Source organism: Euphorbia lathyris, chromosome 2 (genome assembly GCF_963576675.1).
Source record: "Euphorbia lathyris chromosome 2, ddEupLath1.1, whole genome shotgun sequence".
Taxonomy (NCBI): domain Eukaryota; kingdom Viridiplantae; phylum Streptophyta; class Magnoliopsida; order Malpighiales; family Euphorbiaceae; genus Euphorbia; species Euphorbia lathyris.
This window is the reverse complement of record NC_088911.1, coordinates 85321780-85338626: the sequence shown is the minus strand read 5'-3', so window position 1 is coordinate 85338626 and position 16847 is coordinate 85321780. Positions and strand designations below refer to the sequence as shown.

The 16847-nt window shown below is 30.1% G+C and overlaps 1 protein-coding gene across 1 annotated transcript; it reads right to left on the bottom strand.

Moving 5' to 3' along the window:
• Positions 1-4486: 4486 nt before the first annotated feature.
• Positions 4487-7538, bottom strand: LOC136218809 (malate dehydrogenase, mitochondrial). The gene is made up of 7 exons (XM_066005924.1): positions 7188-7538; positions 6690-6863; positions 6402-6570; positions 6104-6165; positions 5893-6014; positions 4948-5065; positions 4487-4864 (listed from the first exon to the last, which is right to left on the bottom strand). Exons 1-7 carry the CDS (start codon positions 7440-7442, stop codon positions 4727-4729), a joined length of 1038 nt encoding a protein of 345 aa, XP_065861996.1. The 5' UTR covers positions 7443-7538; the 3' UTR covers positions 4487-4726.
• Between the last annotated feature and the right edge of the window lie 9309 nt (positions 7539-16847).

The following is a 16847-nucleotide window of genomic DNA, read 5'->3' as shown; positions in this document are numbered from 1 at the left end:
TTTAGTGAAGTCTGGTAGGGATGGAATAGGGATTGTAGTGATAAGCTTTTTGAGGTGAATAAAAGCTTCGCCAGCTGCAGGGTTCCATAGGAAATTATCTTTCTTAAGCAACTCGGTTAAGGTTTACTGATTGTCCTATATCCCTTTATGAACCTCCTATAGTAACCAGTTAAGCCTGGAAACCCTCTCATGCTCTTTAAAAGGAAGTGGGAACTAGCTAATTTTCCATTGCCACAATCTTTGCTGGATCAGTGGAAACACCTGCAGCTTCATAAGGCACTCCAAACTCACACTTAGAACCTTCGGCATAAAGCTGGTGAGAATTGATCATCTCAAAGACTAGATTGCGATGATATTTGTGCTCCTCTTCAATTTTACTGTAGATTAAAATATCATAAAAAAACACCAATACAAATTTCCTGATATAGGGAAAAATGATATTCATCAAGGACTGGAACGTAAGAGGAGCATTAGTTGTCCAAAGGGCATTACAAAAAAATTCATAATGGCCTGTATGAGACCTATATGTGGTTTTGTGCACATCTTCTAGTTTCATCCTTATCTTATGTACCCTGCTCTAAGATCAATCTTAGAGAACATCATAACTCTAATTAGCTCTTGGGTCATTGGAATAGGAAATTTGTTTTTCACAGTTGCTTTATTAAATTCCCTGGAATCTACACATAACCTTCAGGTTCCTTATTTCTTTTTTACGAACAAGATATGTGAGGCATAGGCACTTTGGTTGAGTTGTATGACTCCATTGGCGAGCATTTCACCTACCGGTTTTTCAATTTCATTATTTTGGAAATGGGAATATCTATAGGGTTTGACATTTATAGGTTTGTGTCATTCTTGAGTGGTATAGCATGGTCATGTGTTATGGTGGGGGGTAATTGGGTTGTAGGTGTAAATAAGTGCTCAAAATGTGCAAGTAATGCTTGATATTGGAGTGATACAGTGGGTAAGTGGCCATGTGTTTCGGTCGTTTGGGAAACTTCAGACAATGACATTACAAATAATTTAAAAGTAACTCATTTCCAACTTTGGAAATTAAATGGTTTAAGGATTTGAGGGACATTACCTTGGGTGACATAGTCTCAGGAATGCCCTTCAGTTCCCAGGGTTGCCCGTCCTTGCGAATGATGAGCTTGTTGCATTTAAAGTCAAAGGTAACTAGGGTGTGATGCCTTATCAAGGCAGTTCCTAATATGATATCATAATCTCCCAAATCCAAAGTTCTCACAGAGAATGTGAACTTGGAATTATGCATGGATCAGCTTAGTTCTTCACACTTAGAGTTAAATAGGAAATGTCTCCTATCAACAACTGACACTACTGCAGGCTTAACTCTAACTAATGGAAATTTCGCTTCTAAGGCCAGTTTGTGATTCACAAAACTGCCGGTACTCCCACTATCAATTAAGATAGTAATTATTCTTTTATGCAAAATTCCTTTCAGCTTGAAGGTTCCATCAGCTATTCCCTCATCTAAGGCACTAACAGATAAATTGATAGGTTCCTGGTTCTCATTGCTAATCTCAATAACAGGCTCAATCTCAGACCCCTCAGTGGGTAATTCCTCACCGTCTACCTCACCTCCTAAGTTAAGCATATTTAATTCATAGTGCCGTAGTGACCAAGAATGAATTGTCACCACATCTCTAACAGACTCCATGTGTCCTTTTTAAAGTTAATAACAATTGAGATTAAGGTTGTAGAGGAGTTAGGTTTGAGGTTTAATGGAAGAAATTGGAGTAGGGTTCCATAGTTTACTACTGAACGAGGGCTCTACTTCTATCAGTTCTTCTTATATGTGTTTCCTGCAATTTGGTTAGCTTGCAGTATATATATCAGTAGGTTGGCTAGACCTTACTGCAGATAGTCTCTCGGGTTTTAATCCTAAAAGAGTACTAAGATAGTAAGTTGGGATGATTGTACGGAATACCTTTTCCATTTTGATTTTCATGGTTTCAAATTGCTCCTGTTATTACAGTACAGTTAATGTTTGCCATAGATTTTCCATTTCCTCCACCACATCTTGCAGTTCAGTATCCTGGTTCGTTTAAAGATTTCTCCAATGCAAATTGGCCAGCTAGCTCCATGGATCCAGTTTTTGTACCACTTATCAGCCTTGCCTTGCAGGTACATTCCTGCAAGCTCTACCTTCTTGTCAGATGCAACATCAAATAGTTGGAAATATTTCTAACACTTACTCATCCATCTTTCAACATCAGGTCCCTCAAAGTGTGGTAACATCTTGTTGAAATAGGGTTCCACCCTAGTTCTGAAATAGGAAATTTCCTAAAAATCCTCGTTGAGTGTTGATTTGGGGAAGCTCCAAATCTCTGGGATGAGGATTGCTCAAAAGATGGTTGAACAATCTTAGCAGTAGCTGCTACAGATTTGTTGAGTTCCTCCAACGTTTGTTGGGTGTTAAACTGATCCTTGTGAAACTGCGCATGATTTAAATAGATGGAATCCATCTTTTGTTGTTGTGTTGCTTGAACATCTAATAATTAGACTTGCATCGAATTCAACCCTCTCAAGCACCTGAACTAAAAAGGTCTAAAACGGTTGCTCTAGCATAACTATAGTTTCTTAATAAGCTTTGGTAGTTGCTCTGGTTTTCTTATAACGGTCGTTTACCATACAAGAATTATAACAAGAAAGAATTCGGATACCAATGTAAGAACTATGGGTTGGCGTCGAACCTAAGAAAAAATCAGGAAAGAAAAGAAAGAGATTAGAAAGGAAGAGAGAGAAGTTTGAAAGAAAAAAAATCATTAAAATTCTGAATGATAGTCTTCATACCCTTTAAACAGAGAAGATATGACAAAAACAATTAGACAATTGTCTAACAAACTCACAAAACGGCTACCAGATTAGCTAGCAAACCTAACATCTAGAAGTAGGGGTGCACGTGGTCGGTTAACTAGTCTATTAAGGTTAATTTGATCGGTTAACCATTTAATCGGTTTTTTAAAAACACTAACTATACTATATACTAGTCCATTAAATTCGGTTAACCACTAATCGGTTAACCAATTATTTCAGTCAGTTAACCTTTTATTTCGGGTTTTAACATTAGTAAATAAAAATAATAAAAGAATTCTAATTTTTATTGTGAGGGAGACGATGGGTCAATGACAAGTTGAAGAGATTAACTGCGGAGAGGGAGATGTACGTGCATTATGATCCCTCAGTTTTGATTCCGTTAAATTGTTTAGTCCATATATCAAATCTTTCTTTAAAAATGTGTTAAAGAACAATTAAACGGATAAAAAAAGGCAAAATGTCCATAATAAAACTTCTGGCTATAAAATTTGGAAAACAAGTAATAAAAATTTTATCTTTGTTTCTATATCCAAAAACATAAAAGAAAAAGAAAACCCGCATAAACTAAAATCAGAGAGATAGTAACAAATTAACGGTAAGTTATTTATATATTTTCATCTCATTTGATGTTAATATTTGATTTGATAGAAGGACTAAACCATTAAAAGTGAAAAAATTTAGAGACTTTATAATTAAATAGTTGATTGATTAATAAGTTATGAAAAACTATAGGTACTAAATAATTGTTTACCCATATAATAAATTTATTTTTATATTTTTTTAATATTTAATTGAGATTCGATCGGTTTCGGTTATCTGCAGTTTTTGGAATAAAGAAACCGTAACCATTAACCATTATTTTTAAAATTAAAAACCATACACTAGTCCATCGGTTTTGGTTAACCTTATTTTCAATTTGGTTTCGGTTTGATTTTTCAGTTTTCCGGATTTTTGTGTTCACCCTACAGTCTCGCTTTCTTTCACTGAACACAAAACGGGCTTTCTAAAGATGTTCCCATCTTGGTGGTTGTTCAACATCGACTTTTTCTATGATTGATGGAGCCATTCATAGCTGTAATTACTACAACCCGAAAGCGGTAACTACAGTTAACAACGTTTACTGAGTGCTAACAAGGTGCCGTTTTTGCCCTTTTAACATCTTAGAGAATTAAAATCGATACAGAAAATGCATAGCTAATATAAAAATAGAATTAATGATGTTGAACCAAATTACAAAATTGGTTCCCTAACTTAAGGAGCATAGCATACGTGACACAGTCTATAACATCATCCTACCAACCAATCCAAATCAAACGTTGAACCAATTCATATCACTATTGTTGTCCTTTTCTTCTTTCTTGATTAACCATTGTTCTTATTAAAGATAAATAATTGTCCACCTATAAATCCTATCAAGGATATACTCATTCTGGAAAATCGTTATACTGTTCAAAGGCTTGAATAATTCCAGTAAAGACTTGGATGCTTTACAAGTAAAACTCGCGATTTCTAGCAAATTATCTTCAAATTGCAAGTTAAAGATGATTTCAACTAACAAAAAATAGAACAATAAATCTCCACTACCAAAATATGCCCATCAGACAACATAAATCAGAGCGTCAGAAAAACACAGGTTTGACTGCAAATCTTTTAAAAAGTGCAGATTAAATTACTATAGAATCTTCTCCGATCATGTACCACAGGGTTATTTATTATTGATAACTTGTATGGTTTATCTGAATCCTACTCTAATTCAACCAGATAGAAAAGCCGGTATTGCTGCCTGCCAGCAATGAATACAACACTTTTAAACCCAAAATATAAAATGCAAAAATTGAATGTGTTTATGATGGAAGGAATAACCACCAGGCCAGGATTATTGAACTAATTACTGGTTAGCGAACTTGATTCCCTTCTCAATGGAAGATAGAAGCTCAGGCTTCAACTTTTCTAAGCCTTCCTTTTCAAAGTCAGAGAGAGAGCCCAAACCAAGAATTTCCTCCACTCCATTCTTCCCAAGCCTTACCTGTAATTACATATCATATTAATATCCATTCATTGCTAAGTACAATAATGCTCTCCAAATAAAACAGCCCATGATCAAATCACCTTTGAAGCAAAGAATGGCAAGTCAGTGACAGTTGATTGCACAAAAGAACATTCCACAACATCTGGAACTCCATTCAGTCCCTTCAAGCAAGCATCACCAAAAATGGCACCCGCATAGCTGCACAACCACCAAACAGATCAACAACTAGGTGTGTCTATTTCCCACAACGGGTGTAAAGGACACTGAGTACATAAAAATATAAATAGCAAGCAACAAACCATAAAATGCAATACGTGTACTTAGAAGACCAAGCTAAGGATGCATCATAGTGTCAAAGTCACAGAACATAGGAGCAAGCAATGACTATGAAAGCACATTCAGTTTCCTTCTAGGAGCAGAGCGAAGTGCATTTTCAAGATGACACTGACTAGAAAATGTACCACATAAACATGATTAGAAGAATTAAATGTATATAAACAACAAGAATTAAGTAACCTGCCACAAAGAACCAGAGAAGATAAAAGCACCAACTGTAATTTTATCATCAATCACTTGATATAATGACACTTAAAAATCTGTGGTATGTCCACAGTAACCTTGACTTCATTCAAGCTCTAGGTTTCAGTTGCTTCATTCCAAGAAACTAACATATCAATCAATCACCCAATCATGAATCTCATTAATTCAATTTAGCATTTGAAAAACTGAACTCTAACGAGCTCATCTTCTGTAAGACTTTCTATTTCAGGTTGTCTGAAAATGATTTCAGAAACAAATATATGCCTATATTTTATAATCAATCAATTGAAACACCATAAATCTTGTATTGTACAACAGTAAAATAGTACAGTCAGAAACCCCATTCCCTATCTCAATTTATATTTTGTTTCCACTCAGCATTGCTGTTATCTCAACTTAAAAACCAGATGTTATGATAAGTAGATAATAAAGTATGCCATTTATTTCAGCTAAATCATCAAAATCTAGTTGAAATACAAACTTACGCCATTGATAATGTCGCAGAACCCTTTCCAGCCTTTGCTTCAACGACTTCAGTCCCTCCTTCTTGGGTCCTCTTTGTAAGAGCAATTATATGTTCATCTGACAAGTTGGCTTGTGGAGTGGCCTAAAATTCCAATACAAAAAAAATCAGCCACAAGGATAAAATATGAGCAACATTAGCATAATATATGTTGCTAAGGGGCAAGCAAGTACTTGTGAAAACAGTGGGAGAATAGTTATGCCTGCATGGCCCCCAACAACTGGTACATTAACCTCTGCAAACATTTTAAATAACAAGTCAACAAGGGCTACCTACAAGACCATAAGCACAGAAGTTTGAAATAATCTGTGAGAACAAAAAACTTCAAACTTGTGGGAGAAATTAGAAAACAGAATATATATCCTGAAATGTGAATCGACGTAGACAAAGCTCCAATTAATGTGTATCAAAAGGTTGAGCATTACAGACAGTAAGGAAATATGACACGGTTAAAATGGTATTCATGCAAACCTGCAACTGGAACTTTGGCCTTGCCAGCATAGAAAGTCTTGGCCCTGACAACATCAAGGGTAGTAACACCAAATAATTTTTTCTCATCATAAGTTCCTGCCTTCTTGAAAACCTCAGCTGCAATAGGTACAGTAGAATTGACTGGGTTGCTGATCATATTGACAATTGCCTGATGCCCAAAATCGAAGTCAAAAAGGTATAAGCCATCATGTTCCATAGTAACTTAAATAACCAAGAAAATAGCCACCACAATAAAATGTTATAACAAAAAAGGAGATCGAAACACACCCCTGGGCAGTACTTAGCAATTGCTTGGCATAGACCCTTGACAATCCCAGCATTGATGTTAAAGAGATCATCACGGGTCATTCCAGGCTTTCTTGGCACACCAGCTGGGATGATCACAAGATCACACCCCTCCAAAGCTTTCCCCAATTGTTCTTCTCCCACGAACCCAGCTACCTAAAGCACAAAGCAAGCAGGCAAAAAAAAATTATTTCAAGGATTTAAATTTAGGCAAAAAAACGAAGTATGGCATGCGAATAAACACAAGGTTAGTTATCTGTAAAAATGGAGCACAAATAGGGCTAAATTACATCAACAGTTCCGTAAATATCCAGTAAAACCCTCTAAGAAACACCATAAGCACCAGACATCAATCTATTTCACATTTTCTGGAGAAGGTATATGAAAATAGAGAAATAGCAACAATAAGATGAACAAGAAAGAATAACGTCAATCAAATCCGATAAATTTGTAAGTGTTAGAATCAAAATGAAATTATACCTCAGATCTGGTGTTGATATGGCTAACATCGGCAGCTACGCCGGGGGTGTTAGCGATATCGTAGAGGGCGAGATTAGAAACGAGAGGGTTAAGCTTCATAAGCAAAGCAAGAGGCTGACCAATACCGCCGGCAGCACCGAGAACGGCGACCTTACGGTCAGGAACGGACTCAGAGGAGAAGCAACGGCGGAGGAGGTGGGAGGAAGAGGTGGAATTAGAGAGGGATTTGATGGATCTGAAGAGTGAAGTCCTCATTTTGGGTGGTGCAGAGAAAGAGTGATGGCGATGCGAAGAAGGAAATGAGGAGAGGGTTTTAGAGCGATGGGAGTGATCGACAGGCTCGAGGTAATGAAAGTCTTATATTTATTTATTTAGTTATGGACTTCATTTTCCCAATAAAAAGATTAAAACAAAAAAGAAAAAATAATAATCTTAGCCATATTTCTCTCCGCAAACCATATTTGTATTGTATAATAGTAAAAAAAAAAAAATATATATATATATATAGATTAGGTAAATTCTATAATTACTTTGTTGGAAACAAAAGTAATTATACTTTGTTTTAGTATCCAATAGTAATTGGATATGTGTAAATAAAAATAAGGTAAATTAAAATTAATAAAAAAGGTAATCTGCTATAGCAGGTAATATTTAATTATGGAAATTTTAAAAATTATTAATTACAAGGTAAATAATATATGAGTCCCTATATTTTAATCTAATCACCATTTAATTATTATATGTTAATAATACACTATTCAGTCCTTAATTCTAGCTCAATTCAACAGTTTAGTCCCTTGTAGAGGGATTAATCTGTTCAATAATTTAAAAAATTTAAGTGATAAAACAGTTGATCAAAATAAAAAATAAGTACTAAACAATATATTATTAAAATACGAGAACTAAACAATATGTTAGATATTTAATATAGAGGCTAATAAAATAAAAGATTTACGTAAAACTTTATTTTCACAAGGTTTGTGAATTTTTTCTCCTAAAATAAAAAGCTTACGTAAATTTAGTCAAACTATACGTAAATTATGTCTAAAAATAAAATATTTACGTAAAGTTCAAAGGTTTTACGTAAAACTCTAATTTTCACAAGGTTTGTGGATTTTTTCTCCTAAAGTAAAAGGGTTACGTAAATTTAGTCAAACCTTACGTAAATTATGTCTAAAAATAAGAGATTTACGTAAAATTCATAGGTTTTACGTAAAACTCTATTTTCATAAGGTTTGTGACTTTTTTTTTCTCCTAAAATAAAGAGGTTACGTAAATTTAGTCAAACTATACGTAAATTATATCTAAAAATAAAATATTTACGTAAAGTTGAAAGGTTTTACGTAAAACTCTAATTTTCACAATGTTTGTGGATTTTTCTCCTAAAGTAAAAGGGTTACGCAAATTTAGTCAAACCTTCCGTAAATTATGTCTAAAAATAAGAGATTTATGTAAAATTCATAGGTTTTACGTAAAACTCTATTTTCATAAGGTTTGTGACTTTTTTTTCTCCTAAAATAAAGAGGTTACGTAAATTTAGTCAAACTATACGTAAATTATATCTAAAAATAAAATATTTACGTAAAGTTGAAAGGTTTTACGTAAAACTCTAATTTCACAATGTTTGTGGATTTTTCTCCTAAAGTAAAAGGGTTACGCAAATTTAGTCAAACCTTACGTAAATTATGTCTAAAAATAAGAGATTTACGTAAAATTCATAGGTTTTACATAAAACTCTATTTTCACAGGGTTTGTGAATTTTTTCTCCTAAAATAAAAAGGTTACGTAAATTTAGTCAAATTATACGGAAATTATGTCTAAAAATAAAATATTTACGTAAAGTTCAAAGGTTTTACGTAAAACTCTAATTTTCACAAAGTTTGTGGATTTTTTCTCCTAAAGTAAAAGGGTTACGTAAATTTAGTCAAACCTTGCGTAAATTATTTCTAAAAATAAGAGATTTACGTAAAATTTATAGGTTTTATGTAAAACTCTATTTTCACAAGGTTTGTGAATTTATTTCTCCTAAAATAAAATGCTTACGTAAATATAGTCAAACTATACGTAAATTATGTCTAAAAATAAAATATTTACGTAAAGTTCAAAGGTTTTACATAAAACTCTAATTTTCACAAGGTTTGTGGATTTTTTCTCCTAAAGTAAAAGGGTTACGCAAATTTAGTCAAACCTTACGTAAATTATGTCCAAAAATAAGAGATTTACGTAAAATTCATAGGTTTTACATAAAACTCTATTTTCACAAGGTTTGTGAATTTTTTCTCCTAAAATAAAAAGGTTACCTAAATTTAGTCAAATTATACGGAAATTATGTCTACAAATAAAATATTTACGTAAAGTTCAAAGATTTTACGTAAAACTCTAATTTTCACAAGGTTTGTGGATTTTTTCTCCTAAAGTAAAAGGGTTACGCAAATTTAGTCAAACCTTGCGTAAATTATTTCTAAAAATAAGAGATTTACGTAAAATTTATAGGTTTTATGTAAAACTCTATTTTCACAAGGTTTGTGAAATTTTTTCTCCTAAAATAAAAAGCTTACGTAAATTTAGTCAAACTATACGTAAATTAGGTCTAAAAATAAAATATTTACGTAAAGTTCAAAGGTTTTACGTAAAACTCTAATTTTCACAAGGTTTGTGGATTTTTTCTCCTAAAGTAAAAGGGTTACGTAAATTAAGTCAAACCTTACGTAAATTATGTCTAAAAATAAAAGATTTACGTAAAATTCATAGGTTTTACGTAAAACTCTATTTTCATAAGGTTTGTGACTTTTTTTTCTCCTAAAATAAAAAGATTGCGTAAATTTAGTCAAACTATGCGTAAATTATGTGTAAAAATAAAATATTTACGTAAAGTTCAAAGGTTTTACGTAAAACTCTAATTTTGACAAGGTTTGTGGATTTTTTCTCCTAAAATAACAAGGTTACGTAAATTTAGTCAAACCATACGTAAATTATGTCTAAAAATAAAAGATTTACGTAAAATTTATAAGTTTTACATAAAACTCTATTTTCACAAGGTTTGTGAATTTTTTTATCCTAAAATAAAAAGGTTACGTAAATTTGGTCAAACTATACGTAAATTATATCTAAAAATAACATATTTACGTAAAGTTCAAAGGTTTTACGTAAAACTCTAATTTTCACAATGTTTGTGGATTTTTCTCCTAAAGTAAAAGGGTTACGCAAATTTAGTCAAACCTTAAATAAATTATGTCTAAAAATAAGAGATTTACGTAAAATTCATAGGTTTTACATAAAATTTTATTTTCACAAGGTTTGTGAATTTTTTCTTCTAAAATAAAAAGCTTACGTAAATTTAGTCAAACTATACGTAAATTATGTCTAAAAATAAAATATTTACGTAAAGTTCAAAGGTTTTACGTAAAACTCTAATTTTCACAAGGTTTGTGGATTTTTTCTCCTAAAGTAAAAGGGTTACGTAAATTTAGTCAAACCTTCCGTAAATTATGTCTAAAAATAAGAGATTTACGTAAAATTCATAGGTTTTACGTAAAACTCTATTTTCATAAGGTTTCTGACTTTTTTTTCTCCTAAAATAAAGAGGTTACGTAAATTTAGTCAAACTATACGCAAATTATATCTAAAATAAAATATTTACGTAAAGTTGAAAGGTTTTACGTAAAACTCTAATTTTCACAATGTTTGTGGATTTTTCTCCTAAAGTAAAAGGGTTACGCAAATTTAGTCAAACCTTACGTAAATTATGTCTAAAAATAAGAGATTTACGTAAAATTCATAGGTTTTACATAAAACTCTATTTTCACAAGGTTTGTGAATTTTTTCTCCTAAAATAAAAAGGTTACGTAAATTTAGTCAAATTATACGGAAATTATGTCTAAAAATAAAATATTTACGTAAAGTTCAAAGGTTTTACGTAAAACTCTAATTTTCACAAAGTTTGTGGATTTTTTCTCCTAAAGTAAAAGGGTTACGTAAATTTAGTCAAACCTTGCGTAAATTATTTCTAAAAATAAGAGATTTACGTAAAATTTATAGGTTTTATGTAAAACTCTATTTTCACAAGGTTTGTGAATTTATTTCTCCTAAAATAAAATGCTTACGTAAATTTAGTCAAACTATACGTAAATTATGTCTAAAAATAAAATATTTACGTAAAGTTCAAAGGTTTTACGTAAAACTCTAATTTTCACAAGGTTTGTGGATTTTTTCTCCTAAAGTAAAAGGGTTACGCAAATTTAGTCAAACCTTACGTAAATTATGTCTAAAAATAAAAGATTTACGTAAAATTTATAGGTTTTACGTAAAACTCTATTTTCACAAGGTTTGTGAATTTTTTTATGCTAAAATAAAAAGGTTACCTAAATTTAGTCAAACTATACGGAAATTATATCTAAAAATAACATATTTACGTAAAGTTCAAAGGTTTTACGTAAAACTCTAATTTTCACAATGTTTGTGGATTTTTCTCCTAAAGTAAAAGGGTTACGCAAATTTAGTCAAACCTTGCATAAATTATGTCTAAAAATAAGAGATTTACGTAAAATTCATAGGTTTTACATAAAACTTTATTTTCACAAGGTTTGTGAATTTTTTCTCCTAAAATAAAAAGGTTACCTAAATTTAGTCAAGTTATACGGAAATTATGTCTAAAAATAAAATATTTACGTAAAGTTCAAAGGTTTTACGTAAAACTCTAATTTTCACAAAGTTTGTGGATTTTTTCTCCTAAAGTAAAAGGGTTACGTAAATTTAGTCAAACCTTGCGTAAATTATTTCTAAAAATAAGAGATTTACGTAAAATTTATAGGTTTTATGTAAAACTTTTGTTTCACAAGGTTTGTGAATTTATTTCTCCTAAAATAAAATGCTTACGTAAATTTAGTCAAACTATACGTAAATTATGTCTAAAAATAAAATATTTACGTAAAGTTCAAAGGTTTTACGTAAAACTCTAATTTTCACAAGGTTTGTGGATTTTTTCTCCTAAAGTAAAAAGGGTTACGCAAATTTAGTCAAACCTTACGTAAATTATGTCCAAAAATAAGAGATTTACGTAAAATACATAGGTTTTACATAAAACTCTATTTTCATAAGGTTTGTGAATTTTTTCTCCTAAAATAAAAAGGTTACCTAAATTTAGTCAAATTATACGGAAATTATGTCTAAAAATAAAATATTTACGTAAAGTTTAAAGGTTTTACGTAAAACTCTAATTTTCACAAGGTTTGTGGATTTTTTCTCCTAAAATAAAAGGGTTACGTAAATTTAGTCAAACCTTACGTAAATTATGTTTGAAAATAAGAGATTTACATAAATTTCATAGGTTTTACGTATAACTCTATTTTCACAAGGTTTGTGAATTTTTTTCTTCTAAAATAAAAAGGTTACGTAAATTTAGTCAAACTATAGGTAAATTATGTCTAAAAATAACATATTTACGTAAAGTTAAAAGGTTTTACGTAAAACTCTAATTTTCACAAGGTTTGTGGATTTCTCCTAAAGTAAAAGGGTTATGTGAATTTAGTCAAATCTTACGTAAAATTCATAGGTATAGTTTACGTATAGTTTGACTAAATTTACGTAACTCTCTTATTTTTAGACATAATTTACGTAACATTTGACTAAATTTACGTAACCTTGTTATAATTAGATTTGAATAAAGTTTGACTAGATTTGAATCGCCTTAATCAGACTCCATATGTAAATGTTAGGCTCGGAACGACATATGTTGGTCATTTTAGCTTTAAACCAAAATTTGGTTTTTGTTTTAATTTTTCTCTTTATTTGAGAGATACTGCTACTGGTTTATATAATAAGTCAGTGGTAACGTCTCACCGTCTTATCTGATCTTATTTTAGGTCGGGTTTGACAATCGTTTTGGATTTTTTCTTATCAAATAATAAGTTTACGTAAATTTAGTCTAAATTTACGTAAACTATGTCTAAAAATTAAAGATTTACGTGAAATTCTAAGATTTTACGTAAAACTCTATTTTTCACAAAGTTTTTGGATTTTATGTTATAAATAAAAAGATTACGTAAATTTAGTCTAGGTTTACGGAAATTATGTCTAAAAATAAAGGATTTATATAACGTGCAAATATTTTATGTAAAACTCGTTTTTTACAAAGTTAATGATTTTTTATTGTAAAAGTACAATTTTATGAAAATTTAATCCAAATTTACGTAAATTATGTCTAAAATTAAAAGATTTACGTAAAGTGCTAAGGTTTTACGTAAAACTATATTTTTCATATTTTTTTTAATTTTTCTTATCAAATAACAAGTTTACGCAAACTTAGCTAAAAATTACATAAATTAGTTGAAAAAATAAAAAAATTTATGTTAAGTTCTAAGATTTTACGTAAAACTTTATTTTTCACAAAGTTTGTGGATTTTTTCTTATAAAATAACAAGTTTACGTAAATTTAGTCAAAATTTACGTAAATTATGTTTAAAAATAAAATATTTACTTAAAGTTCTAAGGTTTTACGTAAAACTCTATTTTTTATAATTTTTTTAATTTTTTCTTATAAAATAACAAGTTTACGTAAATTTAGTCTAAATTTACGTAAACCATGTCTAAAAATAAAAGATTTGCGTAAAATTCTAAGATTTTACGTAAAATTCTATTTTCCACAAAGTTTTTGGATTTTATCTTATAAAATAACAAGTTTACGTAAATTTAGTTTAAGTTTACATAAATTGCAAATGTACAACTTTACGAAAATTTAGTCCAAATTTACGTAAATTATGTGTAAAATTAAAAGATTTACGTTATTTTTTTAAGGTTTTACGTAATATTCTATTTTTCACAAAATTTGTGGATTTTTTCTTATAAAATAATAAATTTACCTAAATTTAGTCCAAATGTATGTAAATTATGTCTAAAAATAAAAGATTTACGTAAAGTGCTAACGCTCTAATGTTAGCGACGATGTAGCGAAATGTCTTTCGCCACAAATGGCTTATAGTGACGAAAAAATGATCTTTTGTGGGGAAAAGTTTCCCCCAAAAAAATCTGTTTTCTTGTAGTGGGTTTTACGTAAAACTATATTTTTCGTATTTTTTTAGATTTTTTCTTATCAAATAACAAGGTTATGTAAATTTAGCTTAAATTCACGTAAATTATGTCTATAAATGAAAAATTTATGTTAAGTTCTAAGATTTTATATAAAACTCTATTTTCACAAAGTTTTTAGATTTTTTCTTATAAAATAATAAAGTTACGTAAATTTAGTCGAGGCTTTTATAAATTATGTCTAAAATTAAATCATTTACGTAAAGTTCAAAAGATTTAATATAAAACTCATTTTTTTCATAAAATAATGTTGTATGTAAAGTTTGTGTTTTTTTTGTAAACTAACAAATTCACATAAATCAAGTCCCAATTTACAATAATTAAATAACGAGTCAAATGATAGTTAACGAGTATATTTAAATTGATTTAAGTTGATAATGTTAGTGGTAAAGTTGTACTATTTATTTCGTTAGGGTAAATATGTACTTCTCCTAAAATGATAGGGATTGATTTGCAACTTATCCCTTCTCATTTTAAATATGTATTGTGCCCATTTTAAAACTGGATTGCCTTCCTAATTCTCTGTCCACGATTTCAGACTGAAATCCAAATCAAATCAATTTTCACTGATTCAAATCCTAACCTAGGACCCAAATTATTAATCTCAGGTAAAGCATGATGTAAATTCAAATTATTAATCTCCTCAACAAGTCATTTAAATAAAAAAAAGAATTTCAAGAAAATCCAACCCTGTCATGTAGCAAAACCTAAAACTTGCTAATAAAGTACAAATCTAATTCAAACGTAGTTCAAACTTTAAAACTTGCTAATAATCCTGCAGAATATACTGCGTACACAAGAAATAGAAGAAAAAATGTTGTTTTCTAGAGCTGCGCAATAAAAAGACAAATCAACACGGTTATTAAGGCTTTGAAATTCAAGGTTTATTAAGGCTCTGAAATTTAAAGTGCAAGAATGAAGGACGACAATGTTGCACCAAAAAAACCCGTTGAGAATCGGAAAATATAATCACTTATCGCAAAACAGAGAGAAGACTCGAGACAGAAGAATTTTGGAAGAGGCGAACAGATGAGACAATGGAGTAGAGGCATGGAAAACAAAATAACCGGAAGAAACATTAGCCTGTTAAAATGATGGAACAAACAGTACAACAATTGAATGGTTCAGATTAGCTGTAATTGTAATAAACGGTGATGCTAGCAAAGTAAAAGTTACTTTCTTTGTGAAGGAAGTAAGGATAGCCTATCAGTTTATTTAATTCCGCTTTCAAAAAAAAAATTCAGTTTATTTAATTCCGTTAATTAATCTAGTGGATTATTAAACCTAGCCACCATTTCACACCCCTAGTCCCGTGAAAAGACGAAATTGCCCTTTCAACAAATTCACTCATCTTCTCAAATTTTCAAATCCTCTCAAAAACACAAAAAACACAAAACTCTCCAAAATCGAATCCGGACTAATTTGGTAAAGAAAAAACATGGGAAATGACTAATGATACATAATTTTGTTCAAAAATATGTTTTATTTACAATTGTTATAAGTAAAATCGAATGATTTTTTTAAAAATCAAATTTTCAGTGTCGGGGCATGTGAAGAATATGCCTCCACCACAGGTGGGGCGTATGAACATCACGCCCCACCTATGGTGGAGGCATATTCTTCACATGCCTATATGAGAATTTTTTTTTCTAATTTTACATTTTAATTATTATTATTCTAAACAATTATAAATACTATAATTATTCTAACAAATTGTAAATATTATTTTGAGATTAATATTTATAAATTCGGTAAATTTTTTAAATTTTTTACTCTAATTCATACAAAAGACAGTATATTTTTAATATTTTTTCTTATTTCTTTCACATCCCAACATATGTTTGTGATTTGTTACTAATAAAATAACGCATGTGTGAAGTGTAGATGACAAGATTCATGACCGAGAAAATAGTTTGATGAATTATTTCTCAAATTGGCCCAATTTATCAACGTTAGGGGTAAAATTGCTCTTGGCTTCCAACATTAGGGATACTTTTTTTTCTAATTTTACATTTTAATTATTATTATTCTAAACAATTATAAATACTAAAATTATTCTAACAAATTGTAAATATTATTTGGAGATTAATATTTATAAATTCGGTGAATTTTTTAAATTTTTTATTTTAATTCGTACAAAAGACAGTATATTTTTAATATTTTTTTTTTATTTTTTCACATCCCAACATATGTTTGTGATTTGTTACTGATAAAATAACGCATGTGTGAAGTGTAGATGACAAGATTCATGACTGAGAAAATAGTTTGATGAATTATTTCTCAAATTGACCCAATTTATCAATATTAGGGGTAAAATTGCTCTTGGCTTCCAACATTAGGGATAAAATTGTACCATTTTAGACGTTAGGGGTAAAATTGCTCCTGACCCAAAACGTTAAGGGTATTTTTGCACCTTAACCCTAAAAACAATAAGTTCTAAACAATTCTAAATATTAAAAAATTACAACAAGTCAATTCGCCCGGTTCCATGGAATAATAATAATTAAAATATAAAATTGGAAAAATAAATTCACACGTGAGCATGTGAACAGTCTTTCTTAAATCTATCACACATCG